Genomic DNA, 23106 nt, shown 5'->3' with positions numbered 1-23106 from the left:
TCCCCTCCTATCATTTTCTCTGCCCCTTCTCTATAGCTCCCAGATCAACAATGAAGCATAACCATGCTTGTTGGCAGACTAGAAACCCAGACCCTATTTGGGGGCAGGTCTCTAAGGGGAAATAAAACAGCTCCTTAGAAGGGAGCTTCCCTGTGTTTGAGCATGCCCGTGCTGGATCCCTGTCACGTATTCATCCTTGCTGGTTTGGTCTCAAATGAATATGCAAGTGTAGAAATGACCCCCAAAGGCTATGCAAACTACCAATTATAGCTATAATAATGTACTAATAGTTCCGCTAAGAAGGAAACATGAACATCTAACAAAACACTCAACAAACCAAAAAGGTTCGAGAAAATGTCTCCCATGTCCACTTATCATATGTTTGTGTCTCTTTTCCAATCTTCCAGGCAGGAAGGAGACTATTGCAGAGAAACCAATACCACCAGCAGAGCCTCCTGAGCCCATACTCCATGGTAGTATGGCCATAGGGGCTGTATCATTAGCTGTGGTTAAAACATGTGCCACACTGACCAATACTCCATTGTATTTAAATATTGCGTCACTGAAATACAAACAGGTCAGTATCTATTGCAGGGTAAAGTTAATTGCACAGTCAGCAATGAACTTTTTGTTACTCTTGTTTTCATGTGTCCCCATTTCTAGGAATCACCGGGAGCACTGACTCTTCCATTATTGATGGTCACCATGCTCAGCTGTGGAAAGTCATCACCTGGAAAACTCAATCTGATGAAAGAAGTCATCTGTATTCCACACCCTGGATTAACAGTTCAACAAGTATCTCAGGCTGTCTCACAATTTTTATAGAAAAATACTCTTCTCAACAGTACATTTTTCTTTTAAGTTCACTAGATTTATGGCCCCAGAGGTGGAGGAATTAAAGGAAAGAAATGGAAAAAACCTTTCTGGAAGGGGTGTAGTAAAAGGAAGAGATGTCACAAAGTAGGACATGAATCAAAATTAGACCATCTCCATTTATTCATTTTATTAAATAGCCTTCAAATGGAGTATATGCATCTAATCAGCCAATCTTCCCTAATAACTAATTAGTTACATAATAGCAATACTGACTCGTTAGGGAAGCTGGAGTTTGTTTATTAGTGGAAAGTACAGTAGATCTGGGCAGCTAAATGGTACAGTGGATGGAGAACTGGGCTTGGAGCCAGGAGGATCTGAGTTAAAATGTGGTCTCAGACACTTACTAGCTGTGTGACCCTGGGCAAGTCACTTAACCACCATTTGCCTCAGTTCCTCATCTGCAAAATGGGGGACACACTGAAAAAGATAAAGCAAACTGCTCCAATAGCTTTGCCAAGAAAACCCAAAATGGGTCATGAAGAGTTGGATACTACTGAAACAACTGAATAACACAATTTCTCTTTGGTGGTAGGTTTGGCCTCTCCATGATGTAGCAAATATCTATATTTTAGACTTTCATGACAAAGATGGGAATAATCAATTAAAAAGCATTTATTAATCTTCTCCTGTGTGCCAGACATATATGTACTAGGCACTGGAAATGGAAGACAAGAATGAAGCGGTCCTTGCCCTGAAGGACTTTACATTCTAACAGCGAGACCATGTAGCCAATAAATACGTGTATATATATATGTATATATATATATATGTATGTATATATATATGTATATATATATATGATACACATAATATAATAATGCATAATAATAACATATGTAATATGTTTACGAAGTAAATACAGAGAATTTGGAGAGAGGGTGGAGAGGAGGAAGGGGAATATTGCCAAGTTAAATTGTGCAGTGGATAGAGCCCTGGATCCAGAATTAGGAGGACTTGAGTTCAAATCTTGCCTCAGAAACTACATATGTGACCCCAGGCAAACTACTTCATTTCTGTCTAAGTTGACTCATCTGTGAAGTGGGGATAATAACAGCACCTATCTCCCAGGGTGGTTGTGAAGATAAAATGAGATAATATTTGTAATGTGACTCATCACCTTAAAGCACTATATAAAGGTGAGCTGTGGATGTCACCGCTGTCATCATCGTCATTGTTTGTTGTAGCTGGAAGGACCAGGAAAGGTTTCCTGTAGAAGGTGGTTCTTGGGCAGAGTCTTGAAGGAAGCCAGGGACCCTTAAGGGGCAAAGGTGTGGTGGAAATATATTTCAGATATGTACACAGTTGATAGGCATGGGGCGAGGAGATGGACTGTTGTGTGTGAGGAACAAGAAAGCCAATTTGGCTGAACTACCTACCCAGGGTGTCTGGCAGTGAAGTGCAATGAGCAGAAATCAGTGCCTGTGTTAAAGCAGCTATACGTTCAATGGAAATTTTTCCATTCAAAAGATACAAAACTGCATTTTATGAAGATCGTGATTTCATTTGCAGGGTATCACAATGCTTCTAGAAATTCAGAAACAAATTATAAAGATTATTGACAAAGTAAGTAAAAAGATTTAATTACTGTTTAATGTGTTAATATGTACTCATACACTTTCTAGTATCAAATCTGGCATATGTTATGGAATTATATAATGACATTGTTCTGGAAAATGTACTGTCTTTTTTACGGGGTCCTTTTGTCAGCTATGTTTATATATTGTCTAATGGGTGAGGGTCCCAATTCTTGTTTCATGTGGAGGTTTCACTGAGATTTCAAAAGGAAATAATCCCAACGTAGGGCCTTGTCTGCCTTTGGAGGGAACAATTCTGTGATTCCATGAGCCTAAAGTCACATACTGAATGTAAGAGGAAACTCTGGCCTCTGGAATATGAGGTAAGAATCTTCTGTGGGAGGGAATAAGAATAAAGCCTGGCTTTAAAATAGTAACAAAGGAAAAGTATTGCTTTTAAGCCTTTGGACTTGATGCCGACTTTTGGGGACAGAGTCATGTGTTTGAAACCTAGACTGAGGTGCTCAAGTAATAGCCACCATTTTCTTATTAACTATACCGATGAAATTAAAGACCTACTCCCCTTCCCCCCAAAAGATAAATTTAAAAAATAAAATATTCAAATTAATGAATGTTGGATGTCAGCAGTGCAAGAGACCTTGAAGATTCTCTAGTTCAGCTTATATCATTTTACAAGTGTGGAAACAGCCCCAGAAAAGCGAAATGATTTACATGAGGTGATACAGAAAATGGATGGTAGAATCAAGCCTAGGAACCCAAGTCTCCTGACTTCTGGAGAAAAAAGCACGTTTTTCCCCTTTATACCATGCTTCTTTTGAAAGGAGATATAACAAAATTCCAAGTGTTTAAACATAAAAAATATGACTATTATGTTACTTGACCAAATTCTTTTAAAAGATGTTTTACGGGTTAGAATACTAACAATGTGGAGAGAAAAATGTTATTTTAAGGGCGTAAGGTGGCATCAGATTTTTTTAAAATAGTTAAGCACATCCATCCATTAGTTCTTCATTTTAAATCCATTTTGAAAAATGGACTGAAGAAATGGAATATTTTCAGTGGGTAATGACTGTCATCAGTCACATTAAAGCTCAAATCAACACAAAGCATTTATGAAAATGAATGAAGGCACCAAAGGCATGGCTTCTCTTTTCAAAGTGGAAAATGCCAAGTCTGGGACCACAGTTTATTGCCATCACTATTCTTTGCTTCAGTTACAGAATGCTCGGCACTGATATTTTGGGCCAATGGGGGTTGGTAGAGATAAGTGACAATCACATTTTCCCCCCTAGATTCTTTCCCTGTAACTGCATGCACTACTCCATGAGGTTACTGAGTAGCAAATGCTTACTAACAAAAAGTTCTGTCTGTTAAGTTTGGATTTTAGTTTTGTTTTTCAAAAATAATTCATCTATAAAGAAAACATTCATTCTGGAACACATTTTATTTTTTCACTAAGTAAAGGATGGGAATCTGGTTTTATGCCATTACTGAACAGAAGTTCGGTGAGTCAAGAGAAGAAAGCTATATGTTTTTGCCGATCAATCAAATGTTAATTTAGCCTCTACTAGGTGCAAAGCCCCACGGCGGGAGGGAAGATGAAAAGAACTATATATGGTGACATACTAGCCTTCTGTAATCTTGTGTTTCGCTATGTGGAGGTGACAGTGCAAAGCAGACAGAGGATGCATCCTATATGTATACATTTCTGACATAGGACTGTAAAAGAATGAGACTGATTTCAACAGATAGACCAGAACTCATTAATCCAAATGCATATAGTTACCTTTAAAGCAATAACTTCGGAAGGCTATATATATTTATTCTAGTAATGCTTCCATAATTCCACGTGCTTTTGGACTCCTTTTTTATAACTACCTCCAAAAGCCTTTTTATAAGGCACACAAGACAACTATTCTTTTGTAGTCATTTCATGCTTTTTTTGAGCCTTAAGGAGTTTTATCCAGGTTGATTATCCACCTTACCAAGTTAGGCTCCAAAATGACTTTTGGCTTTTTCCAAAAATAAAATCCACATTCGGAGGATGGTGATTTGCCACCATTAAGGATATGGAAAGAACATAATAACTAATCATATGTTGTAGACCTGGAAGATAATTCCTCAAAAGGACCTTGCTGTATACCTTTTGCTCTCCATCACATTCATTCCCAATCGACAGATAGTTACACGCCAAAAAAGTTTTGGGAGTCATCGACAAGATTTCACACATGTGTATTAAAAATGTTCTACGTTCAGTCTCTATGTAAAATTCTCATGGGTTACCTAAATAAAAACCCGATCCCAAAGATATAAACAGAAAAGCTGCAACAAATACAGACAGAACCTGTGGTTCTGTATCATTGCCGTGATGGCTCGGAAAGCAAATATGACTGTTGCTTCTGCTGATATGTTTCTTTGAATCCCATATGATTCTGGATCAGCTTTCTTTCTTGTTTCTCACAGCCTCATACTCCAAAACCAGAGACCAAAAAAGGCCATAATGGAGGGAAAAAAGGTTCAGTAAGTAAATCATTCAATAAACATATATTCAGTGCCTACTATGCTGTGCTAAGCACTAATAAATTTGGATTCCAACCTTGTAAATAATTCTACAGATATATGGGCATATTCTTTTCTTTCTTTCTTAAATCAGATTAACCAATGGTTTATCTAGCTTAATTTTTTTTTATAAAACCAGCTCCTAGTTTTATTTATTAGCTCGACAATTTCTGACTTTCAATTTTTATTAGCCTTACCTTTGGTTTTCAGGATTTCAGATTTGGTGTTTCATTGTGGCTTTTAATTTATTCTCTTTCGAGTTTTCTTTAGTTACTTGCACAATTCATTGATCTGCTCTTTCTCTATTTTATTGACATAAGAATTAGAGATAGAAATTATTCCTAAGTACTCTTTAGCTGCATCCCATACATTTTGGGATATTGTCTCATTGTCATTCTCTTTAATGAAATTATTGTTTCTATGATTTGTTCTTTGACCCAGTCACTCTAGGATTAGATTATTTAGTTTCCAATTAATTTTTAATCTGTTTTTCTACTGCTATATGGGCATATTCTCACACTAGAAAGAAATATAACTCCTATAGTCTTTTGAAACTAGGGCCCCCTCCCAAGACAACCAATCTAAGTCCTGATGGAAGGACTCTTACACACGTGTATAATGCCTCTTATGTCTCCTCCACAAATATTTTATTTTTCAACCTTGTAAGAAGGGTTAGGACATTTGATAGGTACAGGGTTCTGACAAGCTGAATCAAGCTGTTGGATATGTAACCTTGCCTAAACAGGCTGCCTGCTTGTTAACACCAGTAGTGAAATTTTAGAAAGTGGTGATAACCATGTACGTGAAATAGGATTATTTCTAGAATTTCTACAAGTGAAGGGTTGCCCAGTAATAACTCATTCAGACTTTTATCAGAGACAGCCAGGACTTAAACAAACTAGAGTACTATGGGACATTTCTACCTGTCCTTTTACCTCAATTGAGTTAAAAAACCATTTCAAAGACACTGATGCCACGAATTCAAATTGGGTCAGGAAAGCCAAGGAGTAGCATCCCTCTTGGTGACAATCTGTAAATATAGTAGCAAGAAACATATCTTAGAATAAAAGTTTTGCAACAAAGACAGCTCCTAAAAACAGGATATGTTGAGTCAGTAACACATTCAGATTGACTTAATTTTACTATTACATTCTCATGAAAAGGGAGAGTTCTATGTACTTTATATAGCTAATTTCCACCAAGGCCAGCCAATTCTCTAACAATTGAAGATGACAACCTAGTGAGGTAGGTAGAGAAAATATTATTTGCTCCAATTTTCAAACAAGGAAACTGAGACACCATGATGTTAAGTGACCTGCTTGTGGTCCTGTACCTAGCATATGTTAAAATAGAATTAAAACCCAGATTTCCTGAATCCATGTCTCCTCTACTACAACATGATGCCTCATTTTAAACCTATTTATTGTGTGCTTTTGAGTATGACTGACTTATATCCCACTTGGACTACTCATTTGCAGTATTTAACCTAAGGAGAGGTCAGAACTTTTTATATAACTAATGTTGTCTAGACTTGCCGTATGAGTGGAGCAGACCTCTACCAAAGCCCTTCTCCCATATAGGTCTTTCCCCACTGACTGCCTGGGGTCTAAAATCAAATTTCAGAACTTCATCTCATTAACTTAAGACTTTGATTTCTGTTAAAATTTAAATCTCTGTGGGTAGAGTAACACTTTTTACTTGCCATAAACCAATCAGTAAACATTTATTAAGCACCCACCGTGTGCCAGGCACAGTGCTAGAGTGGTAGAGACACAAAAGAGGCAAAAGATACTCCCTGCCCTCAAGGGACTCACACTTTAATGGGAGAGACAACAATTATGCCTTAGTATGAATGAGGATCACAAATCCAAGGTCCCACTAAAGCAGGTATAAGGGACAGAATTTGAAAGTTCCAGCTCCCAAAATGAACTTTGCCTTTTAACAACTGAGGAGTGGAGGGTATTACCATGACAGTGGGTACTGAGAAGTAGAGAAATAACATATAATACTCACAGCTAAGCAAGGAAAATCCTGCCCACAGATGAATATGGAACTATTACCAAATCTTCTACATCATTAAATTTGCTTCCTGATATAGAAAGCTACTGTCGGGGCAGGGGGTGGGGTGGGGTGAGGAAGCTAATTCCACATACCGCCAGGGAAGCCGACTTTTCTAGGATATGCCTATTGACAAAGTATCCCTCTGCAAGATAACATGTTCTATTCATACATACTGTTTTGGTTTGTCTTGCAGACTCAAATAGCTGGCAAGCTGTCCTATATAGGTTGCTTATCAATCAACTACGATACTATTGAACAGCCACTGCTCTTAATACAAGGAATCTGTGGCAACCTGGGACTGGAGCTAGGAATCAACTTGTATTTAGCCATAAACTGTGCCGCACATGAATTGATTGACTATGTAAGTTTTACTTTTGGTATCTTCACATTTTTAGTCTCCTCCATTAAATTAATGCTTATAAAAGATGATAATGTATGTTGAATGAATGGTGGTATGAGAACTGTATTTATGAGTCAAAAGACCTGAGTTTTATACTCTTCTCTGCTATGTCCCAGCCATGGACTTTGGGCAAATCACTTCATCTCTCTCGAGTATCATCTCAAATTGGCCATTCAGTGTGCTATTTTGTATGTCACTTCACCTCTCTGGCTTCAGTTTCCTAATCTATCAAGTGAGGGGACTGGAAACTAAGGGTAATGTGTATAAAGTGCTCTGTAAACCTTAGTGTATTATATACACGTGAACTATCATTATTTATCATCACCATCATCATTAGAGCATCTCTAAGGTCCTTTGCTTTTCTAGAATTCTGCAGCTACATAACTCAAGTCCTTGGAAGTTCAAGAGTGGACATCATTTCCCTGAAGTGATCCCCAGCTATCTTCTCCTTCCTCCAGTGTCTCTGTGAAGAAGTGGTCCTTATCCATGTAAAGGCCAACCCCTCTACCTGTGTCCTTGATCCCATCACCTCCTGCCTCTTCGGCAGATTTCCCCCACATCTAACTTCTCTCTCTCTCTCTCTCTCTCTCTCTCTCTCTCTCTCTCTCTCTCTCTCTCTCCCCTCTCTCTCTCCCTCCCTCCCTCCATCCCTCTCTAGTCTCTTAGTATCTACATCTTTCTTGTTTCACACCTGTGTAAAGATACACTTAAGTCTCCCCCATCCTATCAAAACAAAATAAAACTCACTAGATCTAACCTTCTCCACTAACTCTTTTCCTGCATCTCATATCCCTTTCTCAGCTAAACTCCTTGAAAAAAGTCATTTATACTAGCTGCCTCCATTTCTTCTCTCACTTTCTTCTAAACTCTATGCAATCTGGCTTCCATCCTCATTATTCAACTGAAAACTTTCTCCAAAGCTACCAGTGGTCTCTTAGTTTCTGAGTCTAATGGTCTTTTTCATTACCTCATCCTTCTTGACTCCTCTGTAACATTTGACACTGTTGACTACTCATTCCTTCAGAATACTCTCTCCTTTCTGGGTTTCCGTGACATTGCTCTTTCCTGCTTTATTTTATTTGATCTATTGTAGTTTGATTTTTCTTCTACATAGCTGCCCCTTTTCAGTCTCCTTTACTGGATCTTTGTCCATCCATATCATGTCTATTAACTATAGGTATACCTCTAAGATTCTATTCTGAGTCCGTTTCTCTTTTCTTGCCACAATCTCTAGTTTAATGAGCTCATCGACTCTCATGGACTCAATTATTATCTATATACAGATAACTTCTACCAATGGGCAAAGAAGCCTTAGAGTAAGTGATTATACCCCCAGAGTGCTCTGCTTCCAGCCCAGCTTTTGCAGCCATCCTCTCTGTGGGATATGACCTGGCAGCTGCTTGTTCAGGGGCTGCAGACTGCACCTCATCAGCAGCCAGAAAGTTCTGGGCCCTCAAAGTCCTTGGCACTGTCACGTGATTCAATATCAGAAATGGACATAGTTTTATCAGGGAAAATTACATTTAAAAAGTCATATTACCTGGAGACCTTTACATCTGACTTGCAACTGAAACTCCCTGCGTCTGTTAGCTTCCCTTTTAAAATGTAAGCTTCTCAAGAGCAGGGATTTTCATCACCTGTCTACTTGTACCCCCAGTGCCTTGAATAGAGTCATTGCCTGATTTTTCATTCATTCACTTATTCATCTATATATGTGGCCCTCATGTCTTTCATGAACTCTAGTTCCATACAACAAACTGATTATTAAACGTTTCAAACTGGATGTCCCATAGGTGTCTCAAACTGAATATGTCCAAAACATAACTCAGGAACTTTCCCCCCAAGCCTACCTTTCTTCTGAACTTCTTTATTACTGTTGAGGATTTCACCATTTTTCTATTCCCGGGGGTACATAATCTTGGTGTCATTCTGGATTCTACTCTCACCACCCCCCTACATATCTAATTAGTCATTGAATCACATCATTTCTGTCCCCACAACATCTCTTCCATATGCCCCCCTTATCTACATTCCCACAGCTACCACTTGGCCTTCATCACCTCTCACCTGGATTATTGCTATAGGCACCTAATTGGTCTCTCTGCCTCAAGTCCATCCTCACACATCCCTCTCATATGCCCCCTTCTCTTACTCACATGGCCACCATTCAAAATCAGGCCCTCATCTCCTCTTGTATGGACTATTGTCATAACTTTCTAATTGGTCTCCTTTTCTCAAGTCCTTTCTCCACATTGGCCGCCATTGATTTTCCTAAAGCTCAGATCTCACCATGTCACCCCTCCCACTAAATCAACTCAAATGGTTTCCTATTACCTCTAGGAAGAAATACAGTTTCTCTGTTTGGCATTTAAAGCCCTTCACAAGCTGGTGCCAGTCTACTTTTCTGCCCTTATTCTGCCCATTACTCCTATGCACACATTCAATGGTCAAGCCAAACTTTATTTAAAACAAAATAAAACCAAACACTTATCTATACACATGATGCTACCAGATCATTTTGAAAGTATTCCTCTTAGTAGGAACTCTTTTTTTTTTCCGACTCCTGATATGGTCAGAATTTAACATTACCACAACCACTTAAATGTTCTTCCTAGTTCTTATGGCTGTTACAGCTTTTTTGAATGACATTTATGTTTCCATCTTGTTCAAAGTACCATATTAATTTCTAAAAGGAAATTATACTGGAGATTTCTGCTGTAGGATTATAGCTCTTAATGGCCTTCTTGCTGTTCTTAACATGGAACACTCCTCTGTCTCTGTGCCTTGGCATTGGCTCTCCCCCCGTTTGCAATTCTCCCCCTCCTTAATTCTGCCTTTTAGACTCTCTGGTCTCAAGACTCATCTCAAGCCCCCCCTTCTGCAGGAGGCTTTTCAGGTATCCCAGTTATTAGTGTCTTCTGTTCTAAGGCCCCCCTTGTATTTGCTTTGTATATGCCTACTTATGTTCACATTTTCTTCCCCAGTGTAATGTAAACCTTGAAGGATGGTGCCATATATTGCTTTTTTTTCTATGTCTAATGCATGGCACAGTGCCTGGCACATAGAAAACACTTAATAAATGTTTTCTGATTGACTGTTTTGATAATACCCAGCTGATTCAGTGTAGTGGTGCACACCTATAATCCTGCTTCTTGGGGAGCCTGAGGTTTGTCTATCTCTGAGCTGCAATGGGGTACACCAATCAGACGCCCACACTAAGTTCAGAATTAATATGCTCAGCCCTTAGCAGTGGGAGGCCACCAAGTTGCCTAAGAAGGGGTGAACCTGGCCAAGTCATAAATGGAGAAAGTCAAAGCTCTTGTCTCATTCAGTAGTGAGATTAGGCCTGTGAATTGTCCTTGCATCAATAATTCTGGGTGAGATGGGGACACTCGGTCTTTAAAAAAATACATAGCTGAACATAGAATATTTGGCTGGTATTCTGGCTGCTGAAATGAAATCTAATCCTTCAAGTCTATTTCTCATAAAAATCATAGTGTGTTAGAGCCGGGAGGAACCACGGAAATCATATAATCCAGTCCCCACTTTGGACAACTGAGACAGTGATTCCCGGAGAAGCCAAGTGATTTTCCCAGAGTCATACAGCAAGTCAGAGACCGAGCTAGGACTAGACCTCAGCGTTCCTCACCCTATGTTCTTTCTCCTAGTTCATAGTTAACGATTTTGGGGATCCACAGTTTCGAGCGAGGGACTTTTCACCAGAGTGGCATGTCATTTTAATGATAGGATTGAAGCCAAAGTACTAGTCTGTGCTATTGTGGCATAAAATTATTGCCTCCACATACATCTACATTTGGTTCATATTCTTTTTTGATATGCCACCAGCCTAATGGTTATTTTACATCTCAGGCTGTTTAAGAACAGAAGTATAACCTACCTACAATGACAAACTTGTTTGCATATTGTTGGTGGAAAAGCTAATCTCTATAGTTAGACTCTTGTGAGTGGGCAGGGTTCTCACTGTTGTTCTCTTGTTCCATGAGCTTACTTCACTTTATTGTCCTTGTACGCAGACAGTCGGGTGTCTGGCACCATTTAAAAAAACCTAAATCGAAGTAATTTTTCCATCCCACTCTGTACCTCCAGGTTTCTCTCTATGTATAAGGCTCCCTTTAAAAACAGTGGGAAGAAATCTGTGGGGTCCTAAGAGGGTTGTGTGAATCTGACTCATAGCAGCTACTTCATTTCAAACAGCATTAACCTTTTCCCCAGGTCCATGTTAAAGCTACTATTTGCCATAAAATATGAAGGTTTTTTTTTCCCCTGGATAAATACAATCTGAAATAATCTGTTTTACTAGACCTTTCTAGTTTTCTTATATCTTACTCCCCTTCACATTCTCCGTAATCCAGTGACACTGGCCTTGCTGTTCCTCTCACAAGACAGTCCGTTTCCAGACTTGGGACATTTTCACTGGCTGGTCCCCATACCTGAAACGCCCTTCCTCCTTCCTTCAGATCCCAGTTAAAGCCCTGCCTTCTGCAAGAATCCTTTCCTCTTAATGCTAACGCCTTCCTTTTGAGATTATGGCCAATTTGTCCTGAATATAACTTGTTTGGACATAATTGTCTACATTTTGCCCCCCCCCCCTCCCCGGTTAGACCATGAGCTCCTTGAGAACAGGGAATGTTTATTTTGTAACCTCAGTGCTTAGCATGGTGGCTGGCACATAGTAGACACTTAATAAATGCTTGTTGACTTACTTTGATTCCATGAGCCTGATTAGAAAGACACCACACTGTAGGGACAAGACTAAGTGTGGAATTCTAGTTTTCTCACTTAGTAGTTGCGTGACTAAGCCTGTTTTCCTGTCTGTAAAATAGGCATAATAATCCTTGCTTAGGATTCTTGTGAGAAAAGTATTTTGTAAACCATAGAGCATTATAATAGTTCACATATATATTACTCTTGAACAACAACTTTGATGTGAAAAACATATTCACCATCCTTATTCTTGGGGCAGCTAGGTGTCATAATGGATAGAGTGCTGGGCCTGTAGTCAGGAAGACCTGAGTTCAAATCCAGCTTCAGATACTAGTTGTGTGATCCTGGGCAAGTTACTTAATCCTGTTAGCCTCAGTTTCCTTATCTGTAAAATGAGTTGGAGAAGGAAATGGCAAACCACTCTAATATCTTTGCCAAGAAAACCTCCAAAAGATCACAGAGAGTCAGACATGACTGAAATGACTAAACAACACCCTCATTTTATTTTAACTTTTTACTTCTCTGTATCAGACTAGAGGAAAGTATGAAGTGACAACAGGAGTATTCAAAAATCCATCTGAGATGGTTGATATATATGTGGACCTGATCAATAAGTTCCCTTCAATTACTGCATTAATTGATCCTGTGAGGAAAGAGGTAAGTAAGGTAGTACTCCTTAGCTCATGATTGATTATAAAGTAGAATCGTAAGATGATAAATTTATATCTGGGACCATGTAGGCTGAATCTCTTATTTTGCAGATGAGGAATTGGGCCCCAGAGAGGTCAGACAGCTTACCCAAGGTCACACTGATGGCAGGGTTAGGATTTGAACTCATGGCCTCTGAGTACAGTGCTGGGGTGGGGTAGTATTGTATAATAGAAAAAGTACTGGAACTGGAGTCAGATGACCTGTATTCCCACCCTACCTCTGAATCTCAATTTCCTCATTTGTAAAATGGTACCTCCACCCTCTCTCTGACTCAAACAGGAGTTATAAGGATCATGAGATAATGTACAAAAAGGCCAAATAAATGTCTGTATTATTTTAATAAGAACTAATTTATTTGGACACCACTAGTTCCTAGTTTGTGATCATTTGGACTCGTGTTGCTGACATTTAACCCTGTACCATTTTTTAAACAAGATGACTCAGCAGACAGTTAATGAAAACACACTTACTTGGGGTGATAGCTACATACTCTAGTAGAACTCTGGACTTACTTTCCCATCCAGCGTGCACACTAGCAGGCAGGGTTCCTTGAACAAGGATGGCTACCTCTCCACCTCAAGATTCTAGGGACATCCTGAGGAATTGGGGTGACTCTGTTCTAATGCTGTCAACTCACATCTCCATTCTGGTATATGTTCACTCTAATATCATTCCCCAGTGATTAGTACACTCAGTTTTATTTAACCACTTAACATCAATGAGCTTTTTTACAAAGGGATAGTTACTGCAACAAGTCCAGTAAGATGAGAATTTTCAAAGCATTCCCCTCAAACTGGAACTTACATTCTCCCATCTACCATCTCAAACCCTGGGAAGAGAAGGCGCAAATGTTAAGCAGTTTCAATTCACCCCACTGAATAGTCACTAGCACGGTTGATTAATGAACCGCTGTTGCTCCTAGTCTTTGATTTATACTGCGCCAAATATGGCACTTGAACCTTCGAGCTTCACTGTCTGCCTTCTAACAAATCCTGGAATGAACTCCAGTCTCCAGACTTCTGGCTCTTGATATTCTGACCTTTTGAAGCTCATGTGTTTGTAGACTTCTCTAATACTTCTTTACCTAAAAGAAGGAAAGATAGACACCACAAAGAAAGAAGCCACCACAGGACTGTGTGCTCATGGGCCACATGGCAGGAAGATCCTGTGGGGAGACAAAGGTATGAGGCCTCTAGCCTTTACCAAGGGCTTATGGTGGTCCTTGCCACCTAATTTGAAGACAGCCAAGACGGGAATAGCAAGAGCAGGACATTCACTTTAACTGGTTAAATACCTTCTGAATGCACCTCAGTTTGGGTGCAATGATGAATCAAAAGTCTGTCTTTTCAGAGTGCAGATTGGAACCAGTTACAGAATATTTGGGCATGCTCCAAATCAGGCACTGTTACATTCGATGATGCCTTTTCAGAAGCAAGATTCTTCCCACTTCTGGGAAGTGGCTGGCAGCAAGCAGAGCTTCAAGCTACACAGGCTCTGAGAATGGAGGTTCATTGACCAGACCCCTACAACATTACTTAAGGCCAAGTGTCCTTTTAGCAGTGATTACTTATGTAGAAACATATCATTGCTACATAAACAGACTTCTCCCGTTTTAACTGTTGCTAATAGGGTAATCATGTGCATTTTGATCTGCTCCCCAAAGGAAGAAGGAAAAATTGTGAGTTCGAAAGGATTTTTACATAAAAGATCAGAAGATCCAAAATAAGTAGGATTTTAGAGATTGTATCTAGTGCTCCCATTTTACAGATGAGAAAATAGGCTCAGGGAAGCTGTGATTTGTCATCACAAGCCATCGAGCTAGGATGTGAATTTAGCCAAATCTAATGTTCTTTTCATAATACTCCCAACTTTTACTAGACAACATTTTTAGCCTAATACACATCTATGTATATGCCATATATACATAGATGTGTATATATGTATATGTGTGTATGCATGTATATATATGTATATATGGTACATCAAAAATCTTGATGCATTTTTAAGCTTTCATGGTTTATTTTAAACTATGAAAGCTTTAAAATGCACCAAGGCTTTTGGGACACTCTTTATGTACTTGAAAAAAGACATTGCATTTCAAATAATCTAAAATAGTGAGATTTATTCTTGGTCCAAATTGATCCCCTTGAAAAGAGTCATTTGCTCTTCGTTGACTCAAACTTTTAAGAAAAATACACTTTCCCCATCCCGCTCTAAATTAAAATCACTGATATATATCTTATGTATTTAAAAACTATGGGACAAGATTAAAAAAAACAGAAACAAATAAACACGATTTTCTTTTCTCTCTTTCTATGGGGGAAGAGATTTGTGCTGGCCTCTCCCTGGAGTGCCATGTGCCAGCTCAAGGAATCCTTTCCTCTCCGCAGCTTGTGCTATACTCTAACTGGTGAACAAGATGGCATCTGCTCCCTTCCCCCCCCCCCACAATGCTTCAGTGTTTAATATCACAGTTAAATTATTTGTGGGAGAGCTGGCCTTTGGTTTACATGTACGAGGCTCAACATTTTTTTTTATGGCTTTAACAACCCCAGTACATACAAATGACAGAGATGATGATGTTGATTATCTCATTTGGAAATAATAATCTTTTTTTAATATGATAGGTTCTATTAAAAATGAAAAGGCCTGATTTGTAGCCCTTACAGTATTTTCTAAGTAGATTTTCTCCTTAGTCTGCAAAATGTTACTGATTGACCCTTACTTACCAGTGCAGCGGAGATAATATATCTGATGGAAACAATCGGAGTGAGAAAGATTTCCCACCTTTTGTTCATGTGGAAGCAGTGGAGTTAGTCAAACATTCTGTACTTATTAAAATAGTTTTTCACCTATGGCCTGACTACTTCTGGACCTGATCCAGATGTTTTCAGGCCCTTGTATGAAGGATGTATTAATCTTTTCAACTGTTTTAGCAGCCATCGCCTCAATCTGAGCAAAGGGAAATGGGGTGTGTTTGCTAAAGTGAATATTGTACTCATTTTTGCCAGATTATTCGTATTTTTCTTCTAGATTCCATGCAGTAAATGTCAATAATCATTTGCTTCTTTAACCATTTGAACAGGACATTGAGCAGTGGGACAGCATCTGTAATGTTCTTGGTTCCAGGTGTAACATCATCGCGGGGACCGCATCCAAAAGTGTCCCCAAGCTTCTAGAAGAACAAAATGTCAACACCCCTAAATCCAGTGGGCTGATCATAAAACATACAAATCAAACTACAATATCCGACTTGATTGAAGTTACCAGGCTTATTGAGAGTGAGTAAGAACATGGATTTGAAAGAGCTAGCATGAATTTAATACAATAATGCAAATAGCCCCCAGACATTGAGCACCTCGAGCTTTGTAGAAACTCTAGGTAAACTTCCAGGGAAAAAGAAATCCTTTCTAACTCAGGGAAATCATGTTCAAGTTAATCACTGGGTTCCTCAGGGCTTTGATACTACGCTTTGGTCAGTTCAATTCACAGGAGATACAAGGACAAATGCAAACTTAAGTAGTTTCTGTCCTCAAAGAGCTTACTTTCTACTGGTGTCTCATCTATAGCTTTTGATGTGTTGTCTCCCCCTTTAGGATGCGAGCACCTTGAGAGCAGTCTGTCTTTTCTGTTTGTATCTTTAGTGCTCAGCACAGTGATTTGCATACAATACGTGCTAAATAAACAACCAAATAACTTAATAAGTAATTAGATAAAGGGGTGGGTGGATAAATAAATCATTCATTCATCTAAACAGAGAAGTAAATACAGTTTGAGGAGCGAGAGAGGTCTAGCAACAAGGGGATTCAGCAAAGATTTCTTGTGGCTGACTTCCAGCTGAGCCTCATAAGGGAAACTCAGGATTCTAAGAAGCAGAGGGAAATGTGGGAACAGGCTCAGTGAATGGGTCGCTTTGGTGGCAATATAATGTACGTGATGTGAAATAAACCTGCAAAGGTGGACTAAATGACTTTAAAAGCCAAACTGACGGCTTAGATTTTGTCTTAGAGGGAAAAGGGAGCTATTATCCCAGAGAAGAGCAAACTGGAGTAGGAGGAAAAGGAGAGTGGCCTCCAAGTATGTGAAGGGTTGCCAAGCACAAGAGAGAATTGGCTTCTTTTTTTTGGCATAAGAAGGTAAAATCAGGTGCAATGGGAGGATGCTGCAAAGGCAAATTTAAGCTTGATGTCAGAAAACACTCTCTAACAGAGTATCCAGAAGGTGAATGGGCTGGCTACATAGAAGGTGCATTTACTGCCCCAGCCCACGCCCCAAAATGAGGGAATGATTCACTTCTAGCAGAGACTGTACAACCATTTGTTGGGTGTGTTACAGTGTCGTTCTTTTGTGGGTATCATTTGAACTGGATGGCTGAGAGCTTCCTTCCACCTCTCAAATTCTGTGATCTTCTGAAGATTCTGAAATGACTGAATAGAGAGTTTTGCAACAGTAATTACACCGGACAGCTTTTTTTTTTTTTAAGCAAATCCTACTGTTACATAACATTAAGAATGATGATAAACTCCCTAGGTCCAGTTTCTGGAATGTGAAGTGTGAAAACTACCAAGGAGGCAGAGACTCCCTCCCTACATAATGCTGTCAGTTGTAGTTGTGAAGGTTGGTCATCGCTGATCTATTCGAAAGGAATCAGATTGATAAAGCAGAAAGTAATGAAAACATAAGTGTTTCTGTTATGATAAGGTACTTAGCTATTCAAATAGTTGCATTTATTTCTCCATAGCAATGCTGTCCATCTGTGAAGAGTGAATAATCATGCATAGGAGAGTCCTATTTCTATACAATCTATAAAAGTTAACAGTGGAAGATAAACAATTTCTATGCTTATAGGTCAAAAACGCATTGCCATCTTAGGAAGTACCGAGGGAGAATCTTCTGATGATAGCCTTGCGGATTTGGTAAGTGTTGAAAGCTGTTCAATTGCAGAATGCCCAAACACTCCTTTTATCATGAGTCGGTATTTCAGAGAAATGCAGTCTTGGGTGGAGAAAGCCATGTCACCTTTTATGAAACAGGCCTTCTCCGGCCTGGAAAGCTGCCTTTTGAGATGAGCTAATCTTTGAACTTTTAAGAAAAGAAAAAAATGTGGTCCACGGAAAATGGCTCACATATCCATCTGCTACATTAGTCCCTAAAATGTAAGCAAGACAGGCTCTGGCTGTGTTGTTTATAGCGATGGCAACGTGTTCCTAGTGCAGTGATTAATGACCAGTGATTCAATTTACAGCTATTTTTCTTCTCCGCAAACTGCCCATTTGTAAATAAGGTGACTTTTCTAATGTAGAAAAGAAAATTACCATGTCAACAGCCACCCCGGATGGGAAGGTTTCCTTTTCCTCTAGTGGGAGCAGTCTTTTGTGGTATTAGGACACCAAATTAAACAACTCTCCCCAAATGACTTCCTCTTTCTTAAAGTGAAATCGTCAAATTCACCTGCTCTCTTTTCCCCTCAGGCTGTTGGACTGGGTGTTCGTTTTCTCAAGTTGGGAGGTCTTTCTCGGGGTGAGCGGATGACTAAATACAACCGCCTTTTTACCATAGAGGAAGAACTCGTCCAGAGCGGAACCCTGAGTACGAGCTTCATTCTGGCTTTGTTTTCAGTGGGCAATGAATCAGTGTAAAAAGATGGGAGGAGGGAGAATAGAAATCACTCAGCAGGAGGGACAGGGAATCCAAAGACTATAAATAGATGCTGACAAACACTAGCATGGCATTTGCCACAATGTATATTGTCGTCCTAATGGATGATCTATTTACCTGAATGTTTCAAATTCTCACTCTCCATCTTGCTGAATGGACTCCGTGATGCTTTTCAACAGAATTAATTGATTGGAATCCTCACTCATACCTTTTGTTACACTCCTCATTACACTGAAAGGTTTGCCCACATCATGCAGAAGTTACAGGCAGGTGTGCTGCCGACCGTTCTTGGTGGAAGCCCATTTCCTTATATTAACACGCTTATTTGTTGAGTTTGTGTTTTGACTGGGAAAGGCCAAGGATTCTATTGAAAGGCTTCAGCCTTTCTTTAGAAAGCCAGATTTTTGTATATCTATGTTGTAGACGGTACTGGTCACAGTAATGATGATAATAGCTACGGGCTTATTTATATGATTAATAGAGCTTGATGTACCATATTGATCAGAATTTAGGCATCATTCTTCCCTCTCCCCAATCTGGCTGGCAAACAATCCCCTTCACCCCCTGAGAAACAAACCAAACCAAAACCTTATTGCAACCTACAGCTTCATTCCTTTATACTACAAACACAGCTTAAGGTACACCAGTCTTCCAGCATCAGAAGTGATGACAATGGTTCCCGTCAGCAATGGTCCCCCGTCAGCAATACACTTTGAATTATAAGATTTAAAACTGGAAGACAAAGATGGCAGAGATCATCTAGTTGAGAGGTTATTACCAATCTAGGGCCTGTGAATTTTCTTTTTTTTTAAAAAAATGTTGATAGTTGTATTACAATACATTGGTTTCCTTTCCAATTTTATGTATTTTATTCTATGCATTTTAAAACCTGATTCTCAGAAGGGGTCCTCCATAGGCTTCCCCAGACTGCCAGAGGGGTAGAAGACACAAAAACAGTTAAGGAGCTCTGCTTCAGAGGTTATCTAGTCCCCTGGAAGAAACCGAGGTGAAGACAGGCAAAGTGACTTGTCTAACCTCAGACAGTGAGAGAACCAGAGCGAAAATCAAGGTCACTTGGCCTCCATCTTGTAGAGAGGACATTGAACCACAGAGATGATGACTTCCCCAAGGGAAAAAAAGCAAGGATCCAACACTAGGTCTTCTGACTCTAGATCATACAGCGCTGCTCAGTCCCCTCATTTTACAGAAACAGAAACTGAGGACAAAAGAGGTTCAGTGATTTGATCTAAGATCTTAGGGCCTGGGCGAACAAACCCACTGCTGGTGCTCTCAGGGAAAGGAGGCAGATTCTTTGTCCTTGGGCAGTCTCGGCAACAGCTGCTTCTCTGTTTACTTAGAGATAATCCAGCAGACCTCATCCATTCCATTTCCTCCATACCCATATCCCTCCCTGGGACTGGAGAGTTCTACGAGGACTTGTTAGGAGAGGATGCCTGGAAATCTCTAAACAGCTTTGTAGTCCCAGGGGCTGCTGCTTTGCCTGAACCTGTAGAGGCTTCCAGAGCTCACTGTACTGGGAATGGAAGAGTAAGCATGGGAAGGAGGTAGGGGAGGTAGGATTATAATAATTTCCAAGCTTTAAAGTTTATTGAAGCTTTACCAGTAAGTAGCTATGTGCCACTGGGTATGTGACAATCTCTGTGGTCTTCAATTTTTTAATCTATAAAATGAAAGAGTTAGATTAGAAAAAATCTCTTAAGTGTCTCCTAGTCTGAATAATCCATAAATCAAAAAGGGATTGTTTTTGGAGGGGAGTTAAAGTCTGGGGAGAGAGAAGACAAGTCTCTCAACTGAGGACTAGCTTCCTACTGAGCCTTGAAAAAATACACACACACACACATATCCCTTCTAAATTTCATTTTCTAAGGTTTCTTTTAATTTTTTAGTGATTTTTTTTGTATTGAGAAACTTATTTACTCTTAGAAAAAAACTCAAGATTTTGCATTATTTTTTGATATATATGCATAATAAAACACACATACATACATAAATTTACTTTCCAATCATTTTCCATCATCTTGAGGGAGTAGCCTATATTCAAATGGACATATGTCATCTCATTTGATTCTCACATCAGCGTATGAGATAGTGCAAGAATGATTATTCATATTTTACCAGTGAGAAAGTTGAGGCTCATTGAAGTAGTGACTTCCTCCCAAGGTCACAAAGCCAGTAATTAATAGGGCCTGAACTTGAACTCATAGCTCCTGCTGTAGGGTCTCCCCTGTTCTTTCCATGTCAGTCTGCCTCCTTAAAATAGACACTGACATTTTTCTTTCACTGTTTGGGAGAATCAGAGACCTCAAGACACACAGAAACATCAGTAGAAATCCACTGAAAGTATGGTAATACATTTCTCATGTTTAACAATAATTTGGCCATGAAACATCACTGGTCACCAAAATGACTAAACTGAGGAAATGATTAAATCATTGAACCTTGAGAATGTGTAACCTCAGAGAACTAAAGTGACTTGGCCAGAATCACACGGGATTAGTGGATGAACAAGCTATGGAACCCAGGCCTTCTCCATCTCATAGGCCAGTGGTCTGGCCAAGATGCCCAGCTCTGGTGCTACCCTACCTTGCCTGCATTATCTCAACCTTCTTTCTACTTTGTACTCCAGTCAAACTGAATTGTCTCCCTGTAATATGATTTTCCTGCTTTCCTGACTATGCTGTTCCTTATGCCTAGAATATTTCATCTTCTTCTGCCTATCCATTGAAGTCATACAAAAACAGTCATACCCAAATGCCAGTTCTTTGCAGAAGCTTTCCCCAAGCCACCCAGTCAGCAATGATTTTTTTCCTTCTAGAGTCTTACATAGCATTTTTTGAATCTTTATTCATTTATCATATATTACAGTTTTTTTAAGTATATGTCATTTCTCTCCTAGACACTATAAACTCCATAAGGGCAGGGACCCTGTCTTATTTAAACTTTATCTCTGCACATATCAGTAATTTAATGGTTGTTGGATTCTATAATATGTAACAATTTCTTTAAAGAAGCAATTTTCCATTTTTCACTGAAAATGCTTCTGTATTCTTTGCCTCCTCTTTTCATTTCTTACTTCATCACAAAGGTAAGAGGCAACTTGTACTGTATACAAGTACAGCAGAAAGGGTGCTGGCTTTGGAGTCAGAGGACCTGGGTTCAAATTCTGTTTCTGATGCTTACTACCTGAGTGACCTTAGGCCAGTCTGGGCAACCCTTCCTGGCCTTGGTTTTCTTATCTATAAAATGGAGATTGAACTAGATGGCCTCTGAGATCCCCCTCAGTTCTAAATCTATGAGCCTATGAGTTCTGAGCCCTGGCACTGCTGTTTACTGTGACCAGGGTATGCCCTTTAATCTCTCTGAATGTGTCCTATCTGTAAAATGGGGACAATCATACTTGCCTATTTTTCTCAATTTTTTGGTAAGAAAAATAGTTTTACAAATACGTGCTCTTATTGAACCATTTCAAAAGTTCTTGGTCCGATGCGCTAGTAGGGCATCCATGTGAACGGCAGCACAGGACCTCACTGCTAACAATGGAACAATGCTGTGTCCTTGGCATGGAGAAACAGACTGGTAGCCTTGCTGGCATTCCTGTGATATTGACAACAAAGTACAGAGAAACAGACCCACAGAGAATCATAGAATGTTGGAAATGGAAAAGTAAAGCTATGCGTGATTTTGTACTTCCCCAAACCATCCAGATAACTATCCAGACGACGTGGGAAATCCTAGTAAAAGCACATCTTTTACAATATTGTTAGTGCCTTCACCACCCCATGCCAACTGCACTTTTGGGGATCAAAAAAGTCTGCAAATATGTTGAGTACTAGTTTCACAGTTGGCGATATTTTGCATTCTGGTACAAAACCGCCTTTTCCTCATGGTTGATTCTTCTTCCCGTTGCTGTGTCTCCTCCTCAGGCTTGGCAAATAATCCACAAGTAAGGTCCTGCTGTGCAGCAAATAATCTACACTGCTGAATTAGGGTGTATTGTAAATTGAATAGGGTGGCTGCCCTGCACAGTTAATGTGTGACTGAAGAAAACACAGCTTTAAATGGGTCTGAAATCTTTCAGGATTGTGGTCCTGAGACTATTAAGTGATGTTTTAACCTGTCACATGCATACAGATTTAAAAAGTAACAACTAATGGTCATAGCATTTGGATTTAGGCATCAATCACTTATTTTTTATTTTTTAGCCCCAACTGCAGGGCAAACATTTATTGACTTCAATGAAGAAAGCCAAAAAGCAGAAGAATCACTCATGGCTACTTTGTCTTCTGTCGATGCTGGGAGGAGAGAGAGTGACATCAGCCACTTCATGAAACCTGAAGCAGTAAAATAATGTGGATCTTCTATGATGAACTGCATAGTGTTCCAGTGCAAGTCCAGGTTATTCATGTTAGGAATGACAAACCTTTTAAATAATGTTTTTGTACTCAACTTCACTTTCTATTTTCACTATGCAGTAAAATATTTCTAGCTACCAAAAATGGTCACTACCAACCTTTTTTCATACCCGCCACATTTCAAAAGGGATTTAAAAAAATTCCAATT

The 23106-nt window shown here is 39.4% G+C and overlaps 1 protein-coding gene across 1 annotated transcript in view; it reads left to right on the top strand.

Annotated features, from left to right (window-relative positions):
* ENO4 (enolase 4) overlaps positions 1–22894 on the top strand; it is a 32878-nt gene extending 9984 nt beyond the window's left edge. Inside the window, exons 5-14 of the mRNA XM_036737153.1 lie at positions 408–577; positions 664–795; positions 2386–2439; positions 4875–4931; positions 7225–7392; positions 12688–12813; positions 15953–16148; positions 17716–17783; positions 18339–18456; positions 22749–22894. Of these exons, the coding sequence (XP_036593048.1) occupies positions 408–577; positions 664–795; positions 2386–2439; positions 4875–4931; positions 7225–7392; positions 12688–12813; positions 15953–16148; positions 17716–17783; positions 18339–18456; positions 22749–22894 (1235 nt within the window). The remainder of the gene's footprint in view (positions 1–407; positions 578–663; positions 796–2385; positions 2440–4874; positions 4932–7224; positions 7393–12687; positions 12814–15952; positions 16149–17715; positions 17784–18338; positions 18457–22748) is intronic.
* The last annotated feature ends 212 nt before the right edge of the window (positions 22895–23106 follow it).

Source organism: Trichosurus vulpecula, chromosome 8, assembly GCF_011100635.1.
Source record: "Trichosurus vulpecula isolate mTriVul1 chromosome 8, mTriVul1.pri, whole genome shotgun sequence".
NCBI lineage: Eukaryota > Metazoa > Chordata > Mammalia > Diprotodontia > Phalangeridae > Trichosurus > Trichosurus vulpecula.
The sequence above is the reverse complement of the archived record's forward strand: the minus strand, read 5'-3'. Positions and strand labels throughout refer to the sequence as shown.